General features: G+C 43.7%; 1 protein-coding gene across 1 annotated transcript in view; it reads left to right on the forward strand.

Annotated features, from left to right (window-relative positions):
- The first annotated feature begins 6,671 nt into the window (after positions 1-6,671).
- LOC122931583 (kinesin-like protein KIF21B) overlaps positions 6,672-24,522 on the forward strand; it is a 735,311-nt gene continuing 717,460 nt past the window's right edge. The window contains exon 1 of the mRNA XM_044285657.1: positions 6,672-6,802. Within this exon, the coding sequence (XP_044141592.1) occupies positions 6,762-6,802 (41 nt within the window). The 5' untranslated portion in view covers positions 6,672-6,761. The remainder of the gene's footprint in view (positions 6,803-24,522) is intronic.

Here is a 24,522-nt window from a genome sequence, read left to right on the forward strand (position 1 = left end):
ATTAAGCATATTAGGTGATGTGCATCTCTGTAATGAGAAGGGGTGTGGTCTAATGACATCAACACCCTATATCAGGTGTGCATAATTATTAGGCAACTTCCTTTCCTTTGGCAAAATGGGTCAAAAGAAGGACTTGACAGGCTCAGAACAGTCAAAAATAGTGAGATATCTTGCAGAGGGATGCAGCACTCTTAAAATTGCAAAGCTTCTGAAGCGTGATCATCGAACAATCAAGCGTTTCATTCAAAATAGTTAACAGGGTCGCAAGAAGTGTGTGGAAAAACCAAGGCGCAAAATAACTGCCCACGAACTGAGAAAAGTCAAGCGTGCAGCTGCCAAGATGCCACTTGCCACCAGTTTGGCCATATTTCAGAGCTGCAACATCACTGGAGTGCCCAAAAGCACAAGGTGTGCAATACTCAGAGACATGGCCAAGGTAAGAAAGGCTGAAAGACGACCACCACTGAACAAGACACACAAGCTGAAACGTCAAGACTGGGCCAAGAAATATCTCAAGACTGATTTTTCTAAGGTTTTATGGACTGATGAAATGAGAGTGAGCCTTGATGGGCCAGATGGATGGGCCTGTGGCTGGATTGGTAAAGGGCAGAGAGCTCCAGTCCGACTCAGACGCCAGCAAGGTGGAGGTGGAGTACTGGTTTGGGCTGGTATCATCAAAGATGAGCTTGTGGGGCCTTTTCGGGTTGAGGATGGAGTCAAGCTCAACTCCCAGTCCTACTGCCAGTTTCTGGAAGACACCTTCTTCAAGCAGTGGTACAGGAAGAAGTCTGCATCCTTCAAGAAAAACATGATTTTCATGCAGGACAATGCTCCATCACACGCGTCCAAGTACTCCACAGCGTGGCTGGCAAGAAAGGGTATAAAAGAAGAAAATCTAATGACATGGCCTCCTTGTTCACCTGATCTGAACCCCATTGAGAACCTGTGGTCCATCATCAAATGTGAGATTTACAAGGAGGGAAAACAGTACACCTCTCTGAACAGTGTCTGGGAGGCTGTGGTTGCTGCTGCACGCAATGTTGATGGTGAACAGATCAAAACACTGACAGAATCCATGGATGGCAGGCTTTTGAGTGTCCTTGCAAAGAAAGGTGGCTATATTGGTCACTGATTTGTTTTTGTTTTGTTTTTGAATGTCAGAAATGTATATTTGTGAATGTTGAGATGTTATATTGGTTATATTGTTATATTTCACTGGTAAAAATAAATAATTGAAATGGGTATATATTTGTTTTTTGTTAAGTTGCCTAATAATTATGCACAGTAATAGTCACCTGCACACACAGATATCCCCCTAAAATAGCTAAAACTAAAAACAAACTAAAAACTACTTCCAAAAATATTCAGCTTTGATATTAATGAGTTTTTTGGGTTCATTGAGAACATGGTTGTTGTTCAATAATAAAATTAATCCTCAAAAATACAACTTGTCTAATAATTCTGCACTCCCTGTATGTGTCGCTCCTCTAGCGTGGGCACATCAATATATTAAAATAAAATCTCAATTACGTAAAAACAATATTATTGAACCCAAAATGCAATTGAAATCAAATGCAACACACTGTAACCATCAACAAACGGGCCAACAAACAGAAATTAACGGTTATTTGAAAATGAATCACAAAATGTTTATACAAATCGGTCCTGCCAGTCCACCTTTCCTGCTTCAGAGCAGAAATAATCCGCAAAAGAGTCTCTCATCCGTGCAACCGCTACAGTTGACCGATGTCGACAACTTTGAATGCTTGCGATCTCGCTGTCCTCCGGTAGCTGTTCCAAATTGAGTGGTTCTTTTTTAAGGAGGTAGTTGTGTAACACCACAGCAGACATTACAACCTCGTCGACCGATTCAACATTCATCTGAATTGGTTTAGTGAAAATCCTCCATTTTGCAACCAAAATTCCAAATGTGCATTCAACCATTCTTCAAGTCCTGGTCAAGCGGTAGTTGTATGTGCGTTTTTTTAAATCTAATCCGCAGCTGGAATACGGTTTAATTAGATTTCCACACATTTGGAAGGCCTCATCACCAACCAATACAAACGGCATGGGTGGGCCATCAGTACCTGGTAGTGGTTGAGGGAGAGGAAAATCGAATTGTCCGTTTTATAGACTACGGCCCATATTTGAATTTTTAAATACCATGGAATCGTTGCTGCGTCCATAAGCCCCTACGTCGACGGCAACAAAACGATATTGAGCATATGCGATGGCCATTAGGATTATCGAAAAATATTTCTTGCAATTGAAAAACTCTGATCCGGTTCCTTGGGGCTTGATAATACGAATATGTTTCCCGTCTACCGCACCTATGCAGTTGGGAAACTGACAAACGTCCAAAAATCTTTCAGATATTTCTGTCCAATGCTGTCTAGTTGGATGTGAGGAAAATTCATCATGCAGTTGTTCCCACAAAGCACGGCATGTCTCCTTGACAATTATTGAGACAGTTGATATCCCAAGGCGAAATTGAAAATGGAGTGAGCTGAAACTTTCTCCACTTGCCAAAAACCTATTTTTATTTTTTTAAAGGGTATTAAAAAGTTTTTTTAAAGGGTATTAAAAAGTTTTCTAAACAACATAATTTACAAGGTATATCAATCTGACGCAATTGTATGGCACCCCTACATATATTAGTTTGGTCAAGATTTTTTCTGTGGCCAATATAATTTTTAGTAAAATTCAACAATAAATGTTTGTTCTCCATGGTGAACAATATTCATCACAGTTCATTCTACATCTTTAACGATGAGTATATTGATTAAAACTTTTCCAAACAAGATGTACAATTAAAAATAATAACGATGAGCATCAATTGGGGCCAAAATTAGGCACTTTGTACAGTGATCCCAGAAAAACTAAGCAAATTTTGCTTAAAAAAATTAGGGCTTCACACTACCAAACAGCAGCTTTAAAAAATTTAGACCAAATATTGGTACTATATGTAATAAGTATGTACTTTACCTTATGGTCAACAATAGGCGTTCTGCTGGGGAAACACAGCGACGGAAAGTGGTGTCTTATCTTTGAATGTGAGGTGACACACGTTGTAAAAGATCATCAAAACTTTCCACCGTCAAAACCTTCGGTTTTCTTTTATAGCCAGTTCTAGTATTTGCTTTAACAGATAGCATCTTTTTATCTCTAAATTTGAATGCCGGATCCGTCTTTCCGTTTGAAAACGGAAGAAAACGGAATAGATGGATCCGCTTTTTCGACGGATCCGGCAAAAATTGTAGACGGAATGAAACTGAACGACGGATCCAGGTTTTATGGTCCTCGACGGATCGACGGATCCGTTGCGTGAAAAAATGTGCGGCGGTGTGCGTTTTGTTGGATCCGGCGGGCAATTCCGGTGGCGGAACTGCTTGCCGGATCAGTCTGCCGCAAGTGGGAAAGTAGCCTAATGTGTATATTTTTTTTACATTCATTTAAGTTTTACACAATAACAGCATTTTTTAAACAAAAAAATCATGTTTTAGTGTCTCCATACTCTGAAAGCCATTGTTTTTTTATTTATTAGGCGATTGTCTTAGGTACTGTATAATTTTTTTGCGGGATGAGATGAAGGTTTGATTGGCACTATTTATAACCATGTTATAAGGGAAAATAATACAATCTACAGAACACCGATCCCAAGCCCAAACTTCTGTGAAGAAGTTCGGGTTTGGGTACCAAACACGCGCAATTTTTCTCACGCAAGTGCAAAACGCATTACAATGTTTTGCACTCGCGCATAATCGTGCGTGTTCCCGCAACGCACCCGCACATTTTCCCGCAACGCCCGTGTGAAAAAGGCCTTACAGTTTTCACCTGAGGGGTTAGGTCATGTGGTATTTTTATAGAGTAGGTTTTTACGGATGCGGTGATGCCTAATGTCATTTTATTTTTATTTTTACATTTAACACAATAAAAACATTTTTTAAACAAAAAAATCATGTTTTAGTGTCTCCATAGTCTCAAAGCTATTAGTTTTTTTTTTTTTTTATGATTGTCTTCGGTAGGGTATCATTTTTTGCGGGATGAGGTGGCGGTTAGATTATTACTATTTTGGGGGGCATACGCCTTTTTGATCGCGTGGTGTTGCACTTTTAGTTATGTAAGGTGACAAAAAAAAATGTTTTTTTTTAATGAGTTTTTATTTTCTTTCACCTGAGGGGTTAGGTGTCATGTGATATTTTTATAGAGCTGCTTAATATTACTATACCTAATGTTACTGACAGACGGATCCCTGCTGCATCCACCAGCATCGGTGATAATGCCGATGCTGGTGGATTAACCGCACATATGCCACGGTCAGTGCTGACTGCGGCAAATTGGAAGTTTGCGCTCCCTCACCTTTTAACTTTTTTCCTTATTTTTTACAATTTTTTTTTCCTTTATTTTGGGAAAGGAATGCTTTTTTTTACTTGAAACTTTAAATTTTTTTGTGTAAAACTTTCTTTTTTTTTCTCTTTATTATTTGTCCCACTCTGGGACTTCAACATTAGAGGGTCTGATCCCTGTTTCAATGTATTGAACTGTTAGTGTCTTACACTGTAAGATGCTAACAGTTGCCTAGGAGACACAGCCTGGGAGCCGGGGCTCTTAGGCCAACGTACATGCCGGGCCCCAAGCCTTGGAATGGCTTGGGGCTGCCATGGTAACCATCGAGTCCCTGCCACAGCAGCACGAGGACCCGATGGATAAGGTGAGGGAGCTCTAACCTACAATATGCCGCGGTCAGCATTTGCCGCGGTTGGCATTATTACCGATGCTGGTGGATGCAGCAGGGATCCGGCTGTCAGTAACAGCTGGATCTCTGCCGCTGATTGTGGCACCGCAGGCGGGGGAGAAAGGAAGAGCATTCTCGTTCTGGGTCCTTAACGTTTTAAAGAGGTTGGGCTATTCTATATTGATGACCTGTCCTTGAGATAGGTCATCAATATCAGATCGGCGGGGGTCCGACACCAGGCAGCACTGCCAATCAGCTGTATGAGGACATGCCATCTCCCTTCTCTCTATGGCAAAGCAGCGGTGAGCAGGAAGAGAGACGGACGACGGCACGTGCACACTGCGTGCGCCATCTCCTCATACAGCTGACCGGCAAGGGTGTCGGACCCCCGCTGATCTGATATTGATGAACTATCTTGAGGATAAAAGCCCGGACAACCACTTAAACATCTGTGATGCTCAAGATGGCTTCCATCTCTTGAACGCCTTATCTGGGTGGGAAGTGAGAAATCAGTCTTTCACGTGTGATATTTTTATAAAGTCGGTCTTTACGGACATTGTGATACCAAATATGTGTATTTTTTTTTATTAGTTTTTCCAGAGTTACACCATAAGGGCTCATACACACAACCGTTGTTTTGGTCCGCATCCGAACCGCAGTTGTCCGCATCCGTTGCTCCGTTCCATTGCCCTGCCCAAAAAATATAACATGTCCTATTCTTGTTTGTTTTGCGGACAAGAATAGGCGTACCGCAAAAAAACTGAACGGTCGTGTGCATGAGGCCTAAGGCTAATTTCACATGAGACAGTTTTCTATCCAGATGCGATGTGTGAAGCAAACACCAAGGTGAGTAAAGGGTTAAATATGCAACATTTTCTCAAGCGTTTTTTCAAGCAGGGCAAAAGAAAAAAAGGATGTCTATAAGCATGTTCTGATTTTAAAAAATTCCAATTTGCAAAGAAAATGCAACTCAAGTTTTAAAAAATGCTTGTTGGTGCCGGGTTTCATAATTCCCATAAACGTCCATGTAACCTCTGGAGTTGGTATTTTTTCTTTAAAAAATGCAGCAATACAACCATGCCAGCAACCATAGACTCCCATCACAAATTTGCTCTGGTATTTTTTTTACTACTAAAAACACACAATAAGGCCTCATGCACACGACCGTTCCGTTTTTTGCGGTCCGCAAAAAACGGAAGCCCATTGTAGAAATGCCTATTCTTGTCCGCAAAACGGACAAGAACAGGACATGTTATATTTTTTTTGCGGGGCCACGGAACGGAGCAACGGATGTGGACAGCACATGGAGTGCTGTCTGCAACTTTTGCAGCCCGTTGAAGTGAATGGGTCCGCATCCGAGCCGCAAAAATTGCAGCTCAGATGCGGACCAAAACAAGAGCTCATGCAAAACACAGATAACGGCCGGGCGTGTTCTGCATTTAGCAGAACAGAACGTCCTGGCCTCTATAGAACAGTCCTACCCTTGTCCATAATACGCAAGAATAGGACATACGGATGTGGACAGCACACAGTGAGCCCATTCGTCCACATCCAATCAGCAAAAAATGCGGATCAGGTGCCGACAAAAACACGAGCCCTAAGAACTACTTGTGGTTTTATGGTGTGTTCACACAGAGGTTTTTGTGGCATTTCGTTGGGCGTTTTCCCCCATAGATGAGTGGCTAATAAAGCCAGCAGCACTGAGGCATGTCATCCACAGCGGGGGCACATCTGTCACCTCATCCCCTCAGAGTCCCACATCCCCTCACCTCGCCGCCCTCCCCGGTGCCATCTCTTCAGATAACACGTGAACCGGATCCCGCCCCCACTCCTCTATGGTGGATGCCAAGCCGGGGGTGTGTGCTGTCTCATCTGCCGAGCAATTGGCTGTCCCTCCTGTTACCTATTGTTCTGGTCGAAGGTCTGGGAGGTTATTGAACAGGAGCGAACACCGAGAAATATGGTGGAACGGTGAAGGCTGCTGTCAGCTCCTGCGGTACTGAGGGGGCGTCACAAAAGCGGCATCATGAGCAAGCAAGGAGACTGCAGTGTCAGGGTCGCGCTGAGGTAAGGGGCAGTGTTCTGCATTGGTAGCACTGCGGCCCGTTTGCTGCACTGCGTGTGGAGGCTTCAGTGTATATTTATATATTATATAATATATAATAATATTATATATGTATATTTCATGAGCAGATCGATGTGTTTGTTGGGTGGGGCACAATTTCTGGAAAGGTGGCGCCAGTGAAGCTGAGACGAATGTCACATTCAGTGTGTGCGCCACAGCATTGTCTTCCTGGCAGTCCAAGGATGTGGTTCACACAGCATCTTATCTAATCCTTTAGGGACCAGGCCAGTTTCCATTTTTAACCCCCATTCCCCCCATTTTTACATTTACCATTCACATAGCCATATGAGGGCTTGTTTTTTGAGGGACAAGTTGTATTTTTTCTAATGGCACCATTTAATTTTTACCATATCATTATTGAAAATGGAGTGAAATAATAAAATAAAAAAAGAATTCTGCTTTTGTTTGTTGGGTTTTATTTGACATAGTGTTTAGGGTTTGTATTACTATAGTTATATTTTGCTAGTTTTAAGAAAACACATTATATGGGTATTGGTACACTACACACCTCTATCACTGAACTCAGCTGTTCCATTAAGTCCCATTGCCACAGGTGTATCAAATCCATCCCCCGGCCATGCAGTCTGCCTTTACTGAGATTTGTGTAAGAATGTGTCCTTCTAAAGAGCTCACTGAATTGGAGGTTGGTCCTGTAATAAGATGTCACCATTAGTTCATGAAGTGTCTTCCCTCCTAGATATTCCTTGGTCACAGATGAATTGTATTATTACAAAATGGAAGTGTTTAGAAACCACAGAAATCTGCCAAGAATTAGCAGACCAAGTACAGTTAGAGTCAGCAAGTGCTGAGGGGCAGAGTACATATAAGTCGCCAACACTCTGCTGACTCTCCAGACCTCCTCTGGGATCAAGCACAAGCGAGCTTCATGCTGTGGGTCTCCATAGTTGAGCAGGGTGGTGTAAAGCATGCTGCCACTGGATTATGGAGCACTGGAAACTTATTCTGTGAAGTCACAAATCCATAGTTGCCATCTGTCCAGAATTTACAAGGATTGTCCCTGATTTTCAGGGACCGTCCATGCAGATTTGGGCTGCCACGTTCCAAAAATGGGAGGGGCTAATGTGATGACAGGCAGAGAAGGCCTAGATTCCACTACCTTATCAAGTAAAATGGTAAGTATGCGAATCATCCTTCTCTCTCTGGCAGTTTGACGGACAAGAATTGGTTTGGACTGGAGAATGCCAGGAGAACGTTACCTGCCTTACTGTACTGTACTGTAGTATGTAATGCCCTGGGGTTATTTTTCAGGGGATGGCCTACAAGGGAAATCTTAATGCTTTGTGCGTCCAACTTTGTGGGAAGAGTTTTGGAAAGGTCCTTTTATGTTTAGGCATAAATGTGTCCAAGTGCAAATAAAGTGACGATTGGGTGAGTGTAAGAACTTGACTGGCCTGCACAGAGCCCTGACCTCAATCAACCCCCTCAAACACCTTTGGGATGAACTAAAATGGAGATTGTGTGTCACAAATGCCCCTGAATGAATAGGCCAAGTTCCAACACACACTCCAAAATCTTGCAGAAAGCCTTCCAGAAGAGTGCAAGCAGTTTTAGCTGCAAAGAGGAGACCAAATCCAAAATAATGCTTACAGTTTACAATGGGATGTGAAAAAAGCTCCTGTAGGTGTAATGTGTAGATGTCCCAATACTTTTATCCATGTAGTTTATAAACCTTTGAAAAAGATCTACATTTTGATTTCCCCCCACCATAATCTAACTCCCATAACCTAATGTTTCTGTCTATAGAGCAGCATGAGGGTTTTTATGGGGTGAGCTGTAGTTTCTATTGGTTATCTGCGGTACATATACCTTTTTGATCTTTTTTTTTTTTTTTTTTCAGAGGGTAATGTGACCATTTTGTATTTTTTTTCCATTACAACATTCACCATGCATGTTAAATACATTTTTTTTTCAAAGATACCTGGGTTTTCACAAAAAGTTTGCATAGTAGCTCTGCTTCCTTGTACAGTCATAACTGTGAAGGAACAGTTATGTTTAGACTTCTCTAAAGTCTCTTTCAGCCATATTATTCCCAGTTTCAGCTGCACAGCTAAATACATGTCTCTCACAAGCAGTGGGTGTTTCACTTCTGCCAGTACTGTATGCAGTGACCTCATTTCCCCTAATTCCCACTGTGTTTATTTTCTTCTAGGGAGCTCAGAAAGCTGATAAGAAAATAAAAATTAGACTTACAGACACACAGGAGCCTTTATGCTATTTACAAGCAGTGTATACGTAGTGCTTCTATCACGCTCCGCAATCTCAGACACGCTCACACTTCTTCTCAGCCATCTTCTGAATCTACTTCTGAAAATTGATAAGATAGGAAAAAATATTTTTTCCCATAATTTTCAGTTTTCTCTTAAATATATATTTTTTATATTATATCCGTAATATAATGGCACAAAAGAAAGCTCTAAGGTGTACTGTAAAAAAAATCTCAAATAAATGTAATTTGGCCAAGAAATTGATCAGTTATTTGCAGTTGGATAGGCCCATTGTGAAAACGGAAAAATTGGTCTGGTAGGGAATAGAGATAAAAACTATTTTTTTTAACGAAGAGGTTAAGCTGATTTTTATAGGTTACTCTGCTGGTACTGTAGTAGCATCCACCATAGAGACTGAGACAGGAGAGAAGTCACAGCAGCATGTCCGGTGTGTCTTTTTATTGGAAGCCTTGAGTGCACACACAAACAGAGTACAACGTTTCGGCTACACAGTAGCCTTTGTCAAGTATACAAATGGTAAAAACTGGCAACCATAAATACATATATGTGACCACTCCTATAACATGTTAGAGTCAATCACTTGAAGGCTCAGCCCAATCAACATATGCGTGTAATTAAAAACAGCATATTCATCAATCAGGCCATCACGTGACACGTTATACTATAAATGTGTACCTGATCCATGTTATGTATCATCCGGCATCGCCAAACATGTTGGTGTCTGACCGATTGCAATGCGCATGTCGATGACGTCACCACGCCGCCGTCATGAAGTATTTTCTATATTGGATCCTATCTGGGAAGAGTTTATTATTACTCAAAACTAGGGGTGGGCGATATAGGCGATATAGGCGATATGAATTTGGGCCACGATATGGATTTTCGCCATATCGCCTATATCGCCGGACCGCGATATGATCGCGCGCACCATGTTCTGAGCCGGCCGGCACAGCGGAGGGAGGAGGAAGGAGGAGGGAGTCCCTCCCTCCCCACTGTGCGCGGCTGCCGCTGAACACCAATGAGGACCGAGGAGGAGGAGGGGAGGGACTGTGGCCACTGCACTACCAATGAATGTGCCGGCCATATCCCTCAGGGTCCCCCTCCTCCCCCCCATCATTGGTGGCAGTTTGCAGTTCCGATCGGAGCCCCAGCAGTGTAATGCTGGGGCTCCGATCGGTTACCATGGCAGCCAGGAGTCACGCTGCTGAAGTCCTGGCTGCCATGGTATGTTAGTGAGCAGAGAGCAACGCATTATACTCACGTGCGCTGTGGCCGGCGGTCGCTCCTTCTTCTGTCTGTGCGGCGGATAGCTAATGCTTACAGCATTAGCAATGCGCCGCACAGACCTATGAGAAGGAGCGACCGGCGGCCACAGTGCACGTGAGTATAATGCGCTGCTCTCTGCTCACTAACATACCATGGCAGCCAGGACTTCAGCAGCGTGACTCCTGGCTGCCATGGTAACCGATCGGAGCCCCAGCATTACACTGCTGGGGCTCCGATCGGAACTGCAAACTGCCACCAATGATGGGGTGGAGGGGGACCCTGTGGCCACTGCCACCAATCATTAATACTGGGGAGGGAGGGAGGGGGGGTTTGCGTTACCAGAGGGGGCAGATCAGAGGTTGGGGAAGGGAGGTAGATCAGAGGCTGGGGAAGGGGGGCAGATCAGAGGCTGGGGAAGGGGGGCAGATCAGAGGCTGGGGAAGGGGGGCAGATCAGAGGCTGGGGAAGGGGGGCAGATCAGAGGCTGGGGAAGGGGGGCAGATCAGAGGCTGGGGAAGGGGGGCAGATCAGAGGCTGGGGAAGGGGGGCAGATCAGAGGCTGGGGGGGGGCAGATCAGAGGCTGGGGGGGCAGATCAGAGGCTGGGGGGGCAGATCAGAGGCTGGGGGGGGCAGATCAGAGGCTGGGGGGGGCAGATCAGAGGCTGGGGGGGGGCAGATCAGAGGCTGCCGCCATGGTCAGCTCCCTGCTGTTGTGTGCAGTTGTGCACTATGCACAGGGCAGCAGGGAGAGTGTAAAGTCCTATTCACCCTAATAGAGCTCTATTAGGGTGAATATGACAAGGGTTCTAGCCCTTAAGGAGGCCAATAGTTAATAAATAAAAAGTAAAAAATAAATAAAATTTAAACACCCCCCCCCCCCAATATAGAAAACAATATATCGCAATATATATCGCATATCGCACATGCTTAAAATTATATCGCAATATAGATTTTAGGCCATATCGCCCACCCCTACTCAAAACACTACTGCCTAAACGGCTACTAACCTCTCTTGTCCCAGACTAATAAAACATAACTTTTACTTTTTCGTCTTTAAAACTGGTGAAAGGATATTTTATGAGCTACCTAAAGGGTTAAAAACACTGTGCCCCATGAGAGATGCTGTAAATAAGGGGTCGGTAAGGTGTATAGGTTGGCGGGAGTGCACTAATACCGCTCAACCACACACCACAATCCCAGCTGTATGAACAGAGTTCTATGCTGTGCCTGATATATACTTGGCCCCGTATCTGGGGTATAAGCATCAATGTTAGATGAGCCTAATGGCAATGTGTGTTATTGTATCAAGCACATAGATTGCAGCAATAACTCAATAGGGTCCAGCAGATTAAAACCTAGATTCCGCCCCCCAACATGTTTCGCCAGCTATTCTGGCTTCATCAGGGGTATCGGACTTGAATACCTAACGCTGGTGGGGGAATTTAACCTCTCATCTCTCACTTCCTGTGGGAGGAGGCACCAATCCCAAGGGGGTATGGATCGAACTAGTTACTTGTGACCTATCATTGCAATCATTGCTGCCATGACAGGTTGGTGGCGTCACTAGGAGGGGAGGTCCAAGATGACCGGGTGCGCAGTACCCTCCATACGCATCCATTGCCTCGTACTGCGCATGCGTTGGGACTTAGATTAAAAAAAAACCTGCACAATGCCAATCGCCGCAGACACTTGTCGATTCGCACACACTGAGGAAAACACAGACCTAGGATGCGGCTGCTCCTATATTTCTGGTACTAGTTTCCACTGTGCATGCGCCCGGGACTTAGAGAAAAAAAGGGCTAGGGAGGGTACTGTGACTGCTCCTATACTTAGTTCATATTGCCACTAGTTCATATGCGCTTGCGCATGCAACACAAGGCCAGTGGAGGACTGGCCAAAGGTATCGCTGCAATTGCGCGTATATATTCAGTTAGTCCTCATGTTGGTTGATATACGCATGCGCATGCCGATTTACGGCCATTGCGCATGTGGGAGAACTTACCACATACAGGCCCATTTTCTTCCATTGCGCATGCATTAGGACTTCTAAAAAGAACTCCACCAAAGAATAATACTGCGGCTGCACCTAAACTTAGTTCACAAATTGCCAAAGGAGTCGCATCTACCTGCGTAGGGCCAAATGCCCATTATTGAACTTTTAGGCACCCTCAAACAGGCGAAAGGGCAGAGCCACAGGAGATATCACCACACCTATGCCACTATTTTAACCGCCTCCGGACCGCCTAACACAGATCCGCGGTCCGGAGGCGGCAGCTCTACGCAGAGTGACGCATATACGCGTCATCTCGCGAGAGCCGTGATTTCCTGTGGACGCTCGCACACAGGCGCGCGTGTTCACAGGAACGGAAGGTAAGAGACAGGACAACAGCGTCTAATATACCTGCTACTTGGTCCTCTGGTGGTCGCTTTTGTTTGGATCGACCACCAGAGGACACAGGTAGCTCAGTAAAGTACCACAAAACACCACTACACTACACTACACCCCCCCTCTGTCACTTATTAACCCCTTATGAACCCCTGATCACCCCTGATCACCCCATATAGACTCCCTGATCACCCCCCTGTCATTGATCACCCCCCTGTAAGGCTCCATTCAGACGTCCGTATGATTTTTACGGATCCACGGATACATGGATCGGATCCGCAAAACACATACGGACGTCTGAATGGAGCCTTACAGGGGGGTGATCAATGACAGGGGGGTGATCAATGACAAGGGGTGATCACCCATATAGATTCCCTGATCACCCCCCTGTCATTGATCACCCCCCTGTCATTGATCACCCCCCTGTAAAGCTCCATTCAGACGTCCTTATGATTTTTACGGATCCACGGATACATGGATCGGATCCGCAAAACACATACGGACGTCTGAATGGAGCCTTACAGGGGGGTGATCAATGACAGGGGGGTGATCACCCATATAGATTCCCTGATCACCCCCCTGTCATTGATCACCCCCCTGTAAGGCTCCATTCAGACGTCCGTATGATTTTTACGGATCCACGGATACATGGATCGGATCCGCAAAACACATACGGACGTCTGAATGGAGCCTTACAGGGGGTGATCAATGACAGGGGGGTGATCACCCATATAGATTCCCTGATCACCCCCCTGTCATTGATCACCCCCCTGTCATTGATCACCCCCCTGTAAAGCTCCATTCAGACATCCTTATGATTTTTACGGATCCACGGATACATGGATCGGATCCGCAAAACACATACGGACGTCTGAATGGAGCCTTACAGGGGGGTGATCAATGACAGGGGGGTGATCACCCATATAGACTCCCTGATCACCCCCCTGTCATTGATCACCCCCCTGTCATTGATCACCCCCCTGTAAGGCTCCATTTAGACATTTTTTTGGGCACAAGTTAGCGGAAACAGATATTTTATTTTAATTTTATTTTTCTTACAAAAGTCTCATATTCCACTAACTTGTGTCAAAAAATAAAATCTCACATGAACTCACCATACCCCTCACGGAATCCAAATGCATAACATTTTTTAGACATTTATATTTCAGACTTCTTCTCACGCTTTAGGGCCCCTAAAATGCCAGTGCCGTATAAATACCCCACATGTGACCCCATTTCAGAAAGAAGACACCCCAAGGTATTCGCTGAGGGGCATATTGAGTCCATTAAAGATTGAAATTTTTGTCCCAAGTTAGCGGAAAGAGAGACTTTGTGAGAAAATACCCCAAAAAATTAATTTCCGCTAACTTGTGCCCCAAATTTTTTTTTTCGATGAACTCGCCATGCCCCTCATTGAATACCTTGGGGTGTCTTCTTTCTAAAATGGGGTCACATGTGGGGTATTTAAACTGCCCTGGTATTTTAGGGGCCCGAAAGCGTGAGAAGAAGTCTGGGATCCAAATGTCTAAAAATGCCCTCCTAAAAGGAATTCGGGCCGCTTTGCGCATCTAGGCTGCAAAAAAGTGTCACACATGTGGTATCGCCGTACTCAGGAGAAGTTGGGGAATGTGTTTTGGGGTGTCATTTTACATATACCCATGCTGGGTGAGATAAATATCTTGGTCAAATGCCAACTTTGTATAAAAAAAATGGGAAAAGTTGTCTTTTGCCAAGATATTTCTCTCACCCAGCATGGGTATATGTAAAATGACACCCCAAAACACATTCCCCAACTTCTTCTGAGTACTGCGATACCAGATGTGTGACACTTTTTTGCTGCCAAGGTGGGCAAAGGGGCGCACATTCCAAAGAGCACCTTTCGGATTTCACCGGTCATTTTTTACAGATTTTGATTTCAAACTACTTTTCACGCATCTGGGCCCCTAAAATGCCAGGGCAGTATAACTACCCCACAAGTGACCCCATTTTGGAAAGAAGACACCCCAAGGTATTTTGTGATGGGCATAGTGAGTTCATGGAATTTTTATTTTTTGTCGCAAGTTAGTGGAATATGAGACTTTATAAGAAAAAAAAAATCATAATTTTCCGCTAACTTGTGACAAAAAATAAAATTTTCTATGAACTCACTATGCCCATCAGTGAATACCTTAGGGTGTCTACTTTCCGAAATGGGGTCATTTGTGGGGTGTTTGTACTGTCTGGGCATTGTAGAACCTCAGGAAACATGACAGGTGCTCAGAAAGTCAGAGCTGCTTCAAAAAGCGGAAATTCACATTTTTATACCATAGTTTGTAAACGCTATAACTTTTACCCAAACCATTTTTTTTACCCAAACATTTTTTTTTATCAAAGACATGTAGAACAATAAATTTAGCGAAAAATGTATATATGGATGTTGTTTTTTTTGCAAAATTTTACAACTGAAAGTGAAAAATGTCATTTTTTTTGCCAAAAAATCGTTAAATTTCGATTAATAGCAAAAAAAGTAAAAATGTCAGCAGCAATGAAATACCACCAAATGAAAGCTCTGTTAGTGAGAAGAAAAGGAGGTAAAATTCATTTGGGTGGTAAGTTGCATGACCGAGCAATAAACGGTGAAAGTAGTGTAGTGCAGAAGTGTAAAAAGTGGCCTGGTCATTAAGGGTGTTTCAGCTAGGGGGGTTGAAGTGGTTAATCATATGTACCACTAGCTGATCGACACTACCGCTACAGTTTCCTAGTATCCTCATACAGGTGATAATGCGAATTATCCCACTATAAGACACCCTAATGCGAATTATTCTAGTTTACAAACCCACTATGAGAGACCCTGAGGGCTACACAGTTTCTCAATTTCCTCATATTTATAATGATGGTTATTAGATGTACAGTTTTTACACTATATTACTTTTACATTTGTAATGCTATCCTGACAATAGCTTGTCACTTAGAGTTAACCTTAATACATCATATGTTTGCTGACTTTATAGCTTGTAACTGCTGTCAACATTGGTATGAGAAGGTGTTGGCCCCATCTGGGGATACCTATATCGGGCTCTGTTTGCTATCCACCACAAAAACTAGTAGTAAATTAATAAACCAGCGTTTGTATCTGCTCACATTGGATTCTGTTTCTTTCTTCAAAATACATTGTGCTGTCTTCATCTTAAAGAAATGATGTATAGGTAAAGCCTTCATTAAGTCCATTGGGGCTAAGGCTATTCAGGCGGTAGATCCACCTTGACTCTTCTTGTAGCAGGATTTTATCTAAATCCCCTCTCCGTGCCCCCAAGGTTTTTTTGCACACACCCCAAAACTTTAGGGATTTGGGATCGCCATTATGAAAAGCTCTGACCTGTCTTGATATTGTTGTATCCGACTTTGTATGAATACTGCTTATGTATTGGCAAATTCGTCGTCGGAATTCTTGAGATGTTTTGCCCACATACAGGTTTAGGGTGTTGTCAGTGCTCAGTGCTGTGTGGGACCTATTAAGAGATTGTATGGGGAGGGGAGGTCTTCAAAAATTTTCTATGGGGCTCAGTAATTTCTAGTTACCCCTAGATTAAGGGACCATAGGTATATAGCCCCTGTGCAGGGATCTGGACTTCGCTGCTGTAAGTCTCCAGGATGCCTCTGCAGAGTAGTTGCCAACTGGTGGAGTAAATTGGGAAAGTGGAAACCATACAGAGCCAAGGTCAATACCGGAAAACGTCAGAGTGTCAGAGATCCAAATACAGGGGCAGAGCAGGGATAAAAGAGGAGAGGGAACTAGAAGTGACAGAATAGCAGGCAAAAGGAATGTCGGGCAACCCAAGTCAGTACCAGTCCAGATAATAGAAAGGAATAAGATATTTATTTTCTTTATCTCACTATGGCATGTAGTGTTGATCACGAATATTCGAATTTCGAATTTTTATCGCGAATATAAGTACTTCGAAAATTCGCGAATATTTCGAATAGTTATAGATATTCGTAATTTCGAAAATTCTAATTTTTTTCAGATTTTTTTCAGATTTTTTTTTTTTTTAATCGGTACACATGATCCCTTCCTGCTTCTAGCTTGTGGGCCAATAAGAAGGCTGCAATATACTTGACTTTAGGAGTAGTGATGAGCTGCAGGGGTCATATTCGAAAAAATTTTCTTGAAAAAATCGGCAAGGTAATGATTGTGTAATATGCAAATTTTCGTAATTCGAATTTCCGGATTCGAATTTTTTATTGCGAATTTTTTAACTTAGACAAAGAAGATTATAGCACTATTAGCTAAATTGCTATATATTAGTTTTTTCGAATATTCGCTATATTGCTATATATTCTTGTTTTAGAATATTACAAATATTCGAAAAAAGAAGTTATATCAATATAGCGAATATTCGAAAAAAAACGAATATAGAGCAATTTAGCTAATATAGTGCTCTAATCTTCTTTGTCTAATAGTTGTAATTTTTTTCTCATCTGAAGTCCAGATTGGAAAAAAATTACAACTATAAAAAAAATTATTATAGCACTATATTAGCTAAATTGCTCTATATTTGTTTTTTCGAATATTCGCTATATTGCTATATATTCTTGTTTTAGAATATTACAAATATTCGAAAAAACAAAGTTATAGCAATATAGCGAATATTCGAAAAAGAACGAATATAGAGCAATTTAGCTAATAGTGCTATAATCTTCTTTGTCTAATAGTTGTAAGTTAAAAAATTCGCAATAAAAATTCGAATCCGAAAATTTGAATTACGAAAATTCGCATATTACACAATCATTACCTTGCCGATTTTTTTCAAGAAATTTTCGAATATTCGACGAATAATCTAAAAAATATTCGCGAAATATCGCGAATTCGAATATGACCCCTGCCGCTCATCACTGATGGCATGCACATCATATATTGGGTATAACAGGTCATGTGGTTTTCCCGCAGGTTACCTGTTATTTCATTCATGCCAATGAGAGATCCATCTTACATACGTTCATTATATTAGGCTTATTGTTTATTTGGATCTTGTCTTTGTTCAGATCTATGTAAATGTTTTTCTATTTTTAAATGTGTTTTAGCACCAACAGGGTCTCAGCTATTTCTAAGACCAGGTTGGCTTAACCCCTTAAGGACACAGCCTTTTTACACCTTAGGACCAGGCCATTTTTTGCAAATCTGACCAGTGTCACTTTAAGTGCTGATAACTTTAAAACGCTTTGACTTATCCAGGCCGTTCTGAGATTGTTTTTTCGTCACATATTGTACTTCATGACACTGGTGAAATGAAGTCAAAAAAATATTTTTTTTTGCACCAAAAAATACCTAATTTAACAAATTTTTGGAAAAATTAGCAAATTTCAAAGTTTCAGTTTCTCTACTTCTGTAATACATAGTAATACCCCCAAAAATTGTGATGACTTTACATTCCCCATATGTCTACTTTATGTTTGAATTGTTTTGCGAATGATATTTTATTTTTTGGGGATGTTATAAGGCTTAGAAGTTTAGAAGCAAATCTTGAATTTTTTCAGCAATTTACAAAAACGACATTTTTAGGGACCAGTTCAGGTCTGAAGTCACTTTGCGAGGCTTACATAATAGAAACCACCCAAAAATGACCCCATCTAAGAAACTACACCCCTCAAGGTATTCAAAACTGATTTTACATACGTTGTTAACCCTTTAGGTGTTGCACAAGAGTTATTGGCAAATGGGGATGAAATTTGAGAATTTCTTTTTTTTGTCAAATTTTTTATTTTAACCCATTTTTTCCACTAACAAAGCAAGGGTTAACAGCCAAACAAGACTGTACGGCCACACAGCGGGGCGTAGAGGGAAAGGTGCGCCGTTTGGTTTTTGGAGGGCTGATTTTTATGGACTGGTTTATTTACACCATGTCCCATTTGAAGACCCCTGATGCACCCCTAGAGTAGAAACTCCCTAAAAGTGACCCCATCTAAGAAACTACACCCCTCAAGGTATTCAAAACTGATTTTACATTCGTCGTTAACCCTTTAGGTGTTGCGCAAGAGTTATTGGCAAATGGGGATGAAATTTGCAAATTTCATTTTTTGGTCTAATTTTCCATTTTAACCCATTTTTTCCACTAACAAATCAAGGGTTAACAGCCAAACAAGACTGTATCTTTATTGCCCTGACTCTGCCGTTTACAGAAACACCCAATATGTGGCCGTAAACTACTGTACGGCCACACAGCGGGGCGTAGAGGGAAAGGTGCGCCGTTTGGTTTTTGGAGGGCTGATTTTTATGGACTGGTTTATTTACACCATGTCCCATTTGAAGCCCCCTGATGCACCCCTAGAGTAGAAACTCCCTAAAAGTGACCCCATTTTGGAAACTACGGGATAAGGTGGCATTTTTTTGGGGACTATTTTTAGGGTAAATATGATTTTTGGTTGCTCTATATTACATTTTTGTGACGCAAGGTTACCAAAAATTTAAATTCTGAAATTTCATCTCCATTTGCCATTAACTGTTGAGGAACACCTAAAGGGTTAACGACGAATGTAAAATCAGTTTTGAATACCTTGAGGGGTGTAGTTTCTTAGATGGGGTCAGTTTTGGGGAGTTTTTACTCTAGGGTACATCAGGGGGGCTTCAAAAGGGACATGGTGTCAATAAAAAAGGCCATCAAAATCGGCCTTCCAGAAACCATGTCGGTCCTTTCCTTTTGCGGCCTCCCTTTTACTGATACAGCAGTTTACGACCACAAATGTGGTGTTTCTGTGAACTGCAGTATCAGGGTAATAAATATTAAGTTTTGTTTGGTTGTTAACCCTTGTTTTATTACCGGAAAAAACTGATTGAAATGGAAAAGTGCCAAAAATAGCGGTTTTGGCACAGTTTTTTTTTTTTTTTTTTTTTACTGTGTTAATCTGGGGGGTTAGGTAATGGGATATTTTTATAGAGGAGATTTTTACGGACGCGGCAATACCTAATAAGTCTTTTTTTTTACAATTATTTAGGTTTTTGACTATATTATCTTTTTTGATACAAATCTTTTTTTGGGTATCTCTAAAGTCTAAGGGTCATTTTTTTTATTTTTTTTTATCCAATTATCTCATGTGGGGACTCATTTTTTGCGGGATGAGCGGACGGTTTTATTGGCACTATTTTGGGGGCTATATGACTTTTTTATCGCTTGCTATTAAACTTTTTGTTATGTAAGGTGACAAAAAAATTATTTTTTTGCACCTATTTTTTTTTTTTTTTTGACAGTGTTAATCTGGGGGGTTGGGTCATGGGGTAGTTTTATAGAGGAGATTATTACCGACGCGGCGATACCTAATATGTCTACTTTTAATAAATTATTTTAGTTTTTTTTGGGTGTCTCAAGTCTGAGAACCAGTTTTTTTTATCCGATGTCAGTGCTAAATTGGGATATAAATTTAGTACTCCATGGAAGTGTGATACTCCCTGAAGCAACCGTCAATGCAGAGGCCCGGATGATCGGGGCAAGTGTCGCACTGAGTAGTTGTGTCCTTCCGTATCCCCCTCTTGCGACACACTCTGCACTTTTTTTTGGGTTCGTCCCTTCTTCCCAGTATGGGGGACCACACCTGGAAAGTGTTGGCCAGGGACGATCCGGGCACCTACAGTTCCCGAGGTACTCCGGCCTGCTCTTTCCCGGTCCGAAAAGATCAGGGCCTTGAGGACTGCCTCATAGAACTGGAGGAATGTCCCTGTGCTGCCAGCGCTTCGGGATAGTACAAAAGAGTTGTACATGGCAACCTGCACCAAGTAGACCGCAACTTTTTTGTACCATGCCCGGGTTTTGCGCATGGCGTTATATGGCTTGAGGACTTGATCAGAGAGATCAACTCCTCCCATATACCGATTGTAAGCGACGATACAATCGGGCTTGAGGACCGTTGCCGCGGTACCTCGCACAGGGACAGGGGTGATGCCGTTACCATGAATTGTGGACAGCATAAGGACATCCCTCTTGTCCTTATACCTGACCAGCAACAGGTTTCCAGTGGTAAGGGCACGGGTCTCACCCCTGGGGATAGGTACCTGGAGGGGGTGGGCAGGGAGGCCGCGTTGATTTTTCCGCACGGTCCCACAAGCGGACGTGGATCTGGCGGCAAGGGACTGGAACAAGGGGATACTGGTATAAAAGTTATCCACGTAAAGGTGGTAACCCTTATCCAGCAGTGGGTACATAAGGTCCCACACAAGTTTCCCGGTAACACCCAGAGTGGGGGGACATTCTGGGGGTTGAATCCGGGAATCTCGCCCCTCGTACACACGAAATTTGTAAGTGTACCCTGAGGTACTCTCACAAATTTTGTATAGCTTCACGCCATACCTCGCCCGCTTGGAGGGCACATACTGGCGGAAAATGAGTCTCCCCTTGAACGCAATGAGAGACTCATCAACCGCGACCTCTCTTCCAGGTACATAGGCCTCCATGAATTTGGCCCCAAAGTGATCGATGACCGGCCGTATCTTGTACAGACGGTCATGGGCAGGATCACCTCGGGGGGGACATGCTGCATTATCGGAATAATGCAGACATTTCCGGATGGCCTCAAACCGGGAGCGTGTCATGGCTGTACTGTAAAGTGGGGCCTGGTATAGGACGTCCCCACTCCAGTACAGCCTGACACTGGGTTTTTTGACCAGGCCCATATGCAGCACGAGGCCCCAAAATGTCCTCATTTCGGCTGCACTGACCGGCGTCCAGCCACCGGGCCTGGCCAAAAAGGAGCCCGGGTGTTGAGCGACGAACTGTTGGGCGTACAGATTCGTCTGCTCCACCATCAGATTTACCAGTGGGTCACTGAAAAAATGACAAAAAAAGTCATATTCAGTGTAGCCCACTGTGGAAATCTGGATTCCTGATTGGCCTACAAAATCAGGAATCACAGGCTCGTATCGCTCTGGGCTACACCAGACAAGTTCACCGGCAGGGGGCTCCGGTGGATTTAACTGGTGGGCCGGGAAACCAGTACGAGCCCCAGAGCTGCTCGTACTAGTGTGGGCCACAGGGTCCCTAACATGGCGGTCCCCTTGCTCCGCCTGGCGGCATCTCCGCCGCCTTGGGGGCTCATCATCATCGCTAGATGATGAGGAGGATGCGGATGACAACAGGAATGTGGGGTCATCCTCATCCTCACTGGGACTCTCGGAGTCAGAGGCAATCTGGGCGTATGCCTCCTCGGCCGAGAACGTCCGGCGGGCCATAGGGGAGTGTGTGTCTGCGTGTATATGTGCGTGTGTGTAACTCTTTATTTTGTGTGCGTGTGTGTGGGGGCACGGGTGTTCACGAACTCACCCTAAAACTAACAGAAAAAAAATAAAATAAACTAACTAAAAAAAAGGGCAAAAAATGTGGGGAAAAAAATTCAAAACCGCTGATCAACCGTCCGAAGTTGATCAGCAGTGGGGTGTGCGATGCGCTAACAGTGGCCGGACACTAAGTGCCGGCCACAGTCAGCATACACGAAAAAAAAAAAAATGCACCCCAAAAAAGGTGGGGGGGGGGGGGCAGGGGGGGTGGGAGGGCAAGTGGCAGCACCCCTGGGGGGTCTAGGGTCACACAGCTGTGCTGTGGACCCCAGACACCCTAACTTAGGGTGATGCAATCAAAGTTCAAAAACTAACTTTCCCTTTTTTTTCCCTGCCTAAACCAAACTTTCCCTAGCTGTCCCTATGTACCTGATGGGGTCCTGGGGGGCACAGATCGGGTCCTTGGGGGCACAGATCGGGGTGCAGGCAGCGGTGGCAGACACGTGCAGGCAGCTCCTCTCTCCTCCGGCTCCGGAACACAAAAGGAGGAGGAGAGGAGCGCCTGCCTCTTTTGAATCTGCCGCCGGACCGCCCACAGACCAATCAGAAAGCGATCCTGAGTGGTGATGTCACCATCACCACTCCGGATCGCTGGATGGTGATTGGTGGGGTGAAATCACACCACCATCACCATCCTCTTCCGGGTTATCGGGACTTCAGAGACCCGAATAACCCGGAAACGCAGAAAACCGCAGGTCTGAATTGACCTGCGGTTTTCTGCGATCGCATACATGGGGGGGTCACCGGACCCCCCGGCGCATTTGCTCCAAGTGCCTGCTCAATGATTTGAGCAGGCACGGGGTTCCGATCACCGCCCGCCGTGCGGCGGTGATCGAAAATGCACAGGGCGTACATGTACGCCCTGTGTCCTTAAGTACCAGGGCACAAGGGCGTACCTGTACGCCCTATGTCCTTAAGAGGTTAAAGAGAGTCTGTCACCACTATATGACAGACTCCCTCCGTTTGTTAGCAATAGTTAGAATAGGAAGGCTTCCTATTCTGCATTTTAAAGGGAGTCTGTCACCTCCATATGGCCATATACAGCACTTACATGGCGCTGTAGCACACCTATACATGATTCTAATGGTACCTTTGTTATTTTCTTTAGACATCCAGAAGCAGGAAAAACAACGTTTATTTCATATGCTAATGAGCACTCACTAGAGCCCAGGGGCGGTGTTCCATGTGTAGGTGCCCAGGCTGCTCTGCCTTTTTAGGCTATTTTCACACTAGCGTTCGGGCGGATCCGTTCTGAACGGATCCGCTCATAATAATGCAGACGGAGGCTCCGTTCAGAACGGATCCGTCTGCATTATTTTTAGCATATAACAGCTAAGTGTGAAAATAGCCTCGTACGGATCCGTCCAGACTTTCAATGTAAAGTCAATGGGGGACGGATCCGCTTGAAGATTGAGCCATATTGTGGCATCTTCAAACGGATCCGTCCCTATTGACTTACATTGTAAGTCTGGACGGATCCGCACGGATCCGCACGCCTCCGCACGGCCAGGCGGACACCCGAACGCTGCAAGCAGCGTTCAGCTGTCCGCCTGTCCGTGCGGAGGCGAGCGGAGCGGAGGCTGAACGCCGCCAGACTGATGCAGTCTGAGCGGATCCGCTCCATTCAGACTGCATCAGGGCTGGACGGCTGCGTTCGGGTCCGCTCGTGAGCTCCTTCAAACGGAGCTCACGAGCGGACCAGCGAACGCTAGTGTGAAAGCAGCCTTAACTGTTACTCCTCCCCCAGCCAGAACTAAGTGGAATTTGTCTCCTATCCTGATGGACTAGCCTCAGCTATGGCTTTGAGCAGAAGCCTCCTAATAATGGTGGGGATGACACAACAGACAATTACTGCAAGAATCAATAATAGCATGACCTATAACCAGTTTCCAATTTTTTATCTAGTTTTTCGAACCAATTTTCGTATTAAGTGTCCACCCCAGAATTTCTCCTTAATTCTTCTGAAAGAGAAGTAAGTCCCTTCAGGGCATTCATGACCTGACCATTTGGACGTAAGTTATCAGGAATTTACAGTACAGCAGGTTTCACCAATAATTTGTCACACACCACCTTTTTCTGCTAGTAGCATGTCCACGGCCATTTATTTTAGAATGCCATAACACTAGTGGGCCCCAGCTGCTCCACTATACCCTTTAATGCATCTCTGGTGTAATTCACAGATCTCTGCTGATTATAATATATGTAGTATATCCAATCCACATTTTTGTTTATAGTAACTATAGAAATTAACTCCTTAAAGGATCAGCCTCATTTTCACCTTAAAGACCAGGCCATTTTTTGCAAATCTGACCAGTGTCACTTTATTTGGTGATAACTTTAAAACGCTTTGACTTATCCAGGCCATTCTGAGATTTTTTTTCGTCACATATTGTACTTCATGAAACTAGTAAAATGGAGTAAAAAAAAAAAATCTTTTTTATTTATAAAAAAATACAAAATTTGCA

Source organism: Bufo gargarizans, chromosome 3, assembly GCF_014858855.1.
Source record: "Bufo gargarizans isolate SCDJY-AF-19 chromosome 3, ASM1485885v1, whole genome shotgun sequence".
Lineage (NCBI taxonomy): Eukaryota > Metazoa > Chordata > Amphibia > Anura > Bufonidae > Bufo > Bufo gargarizans.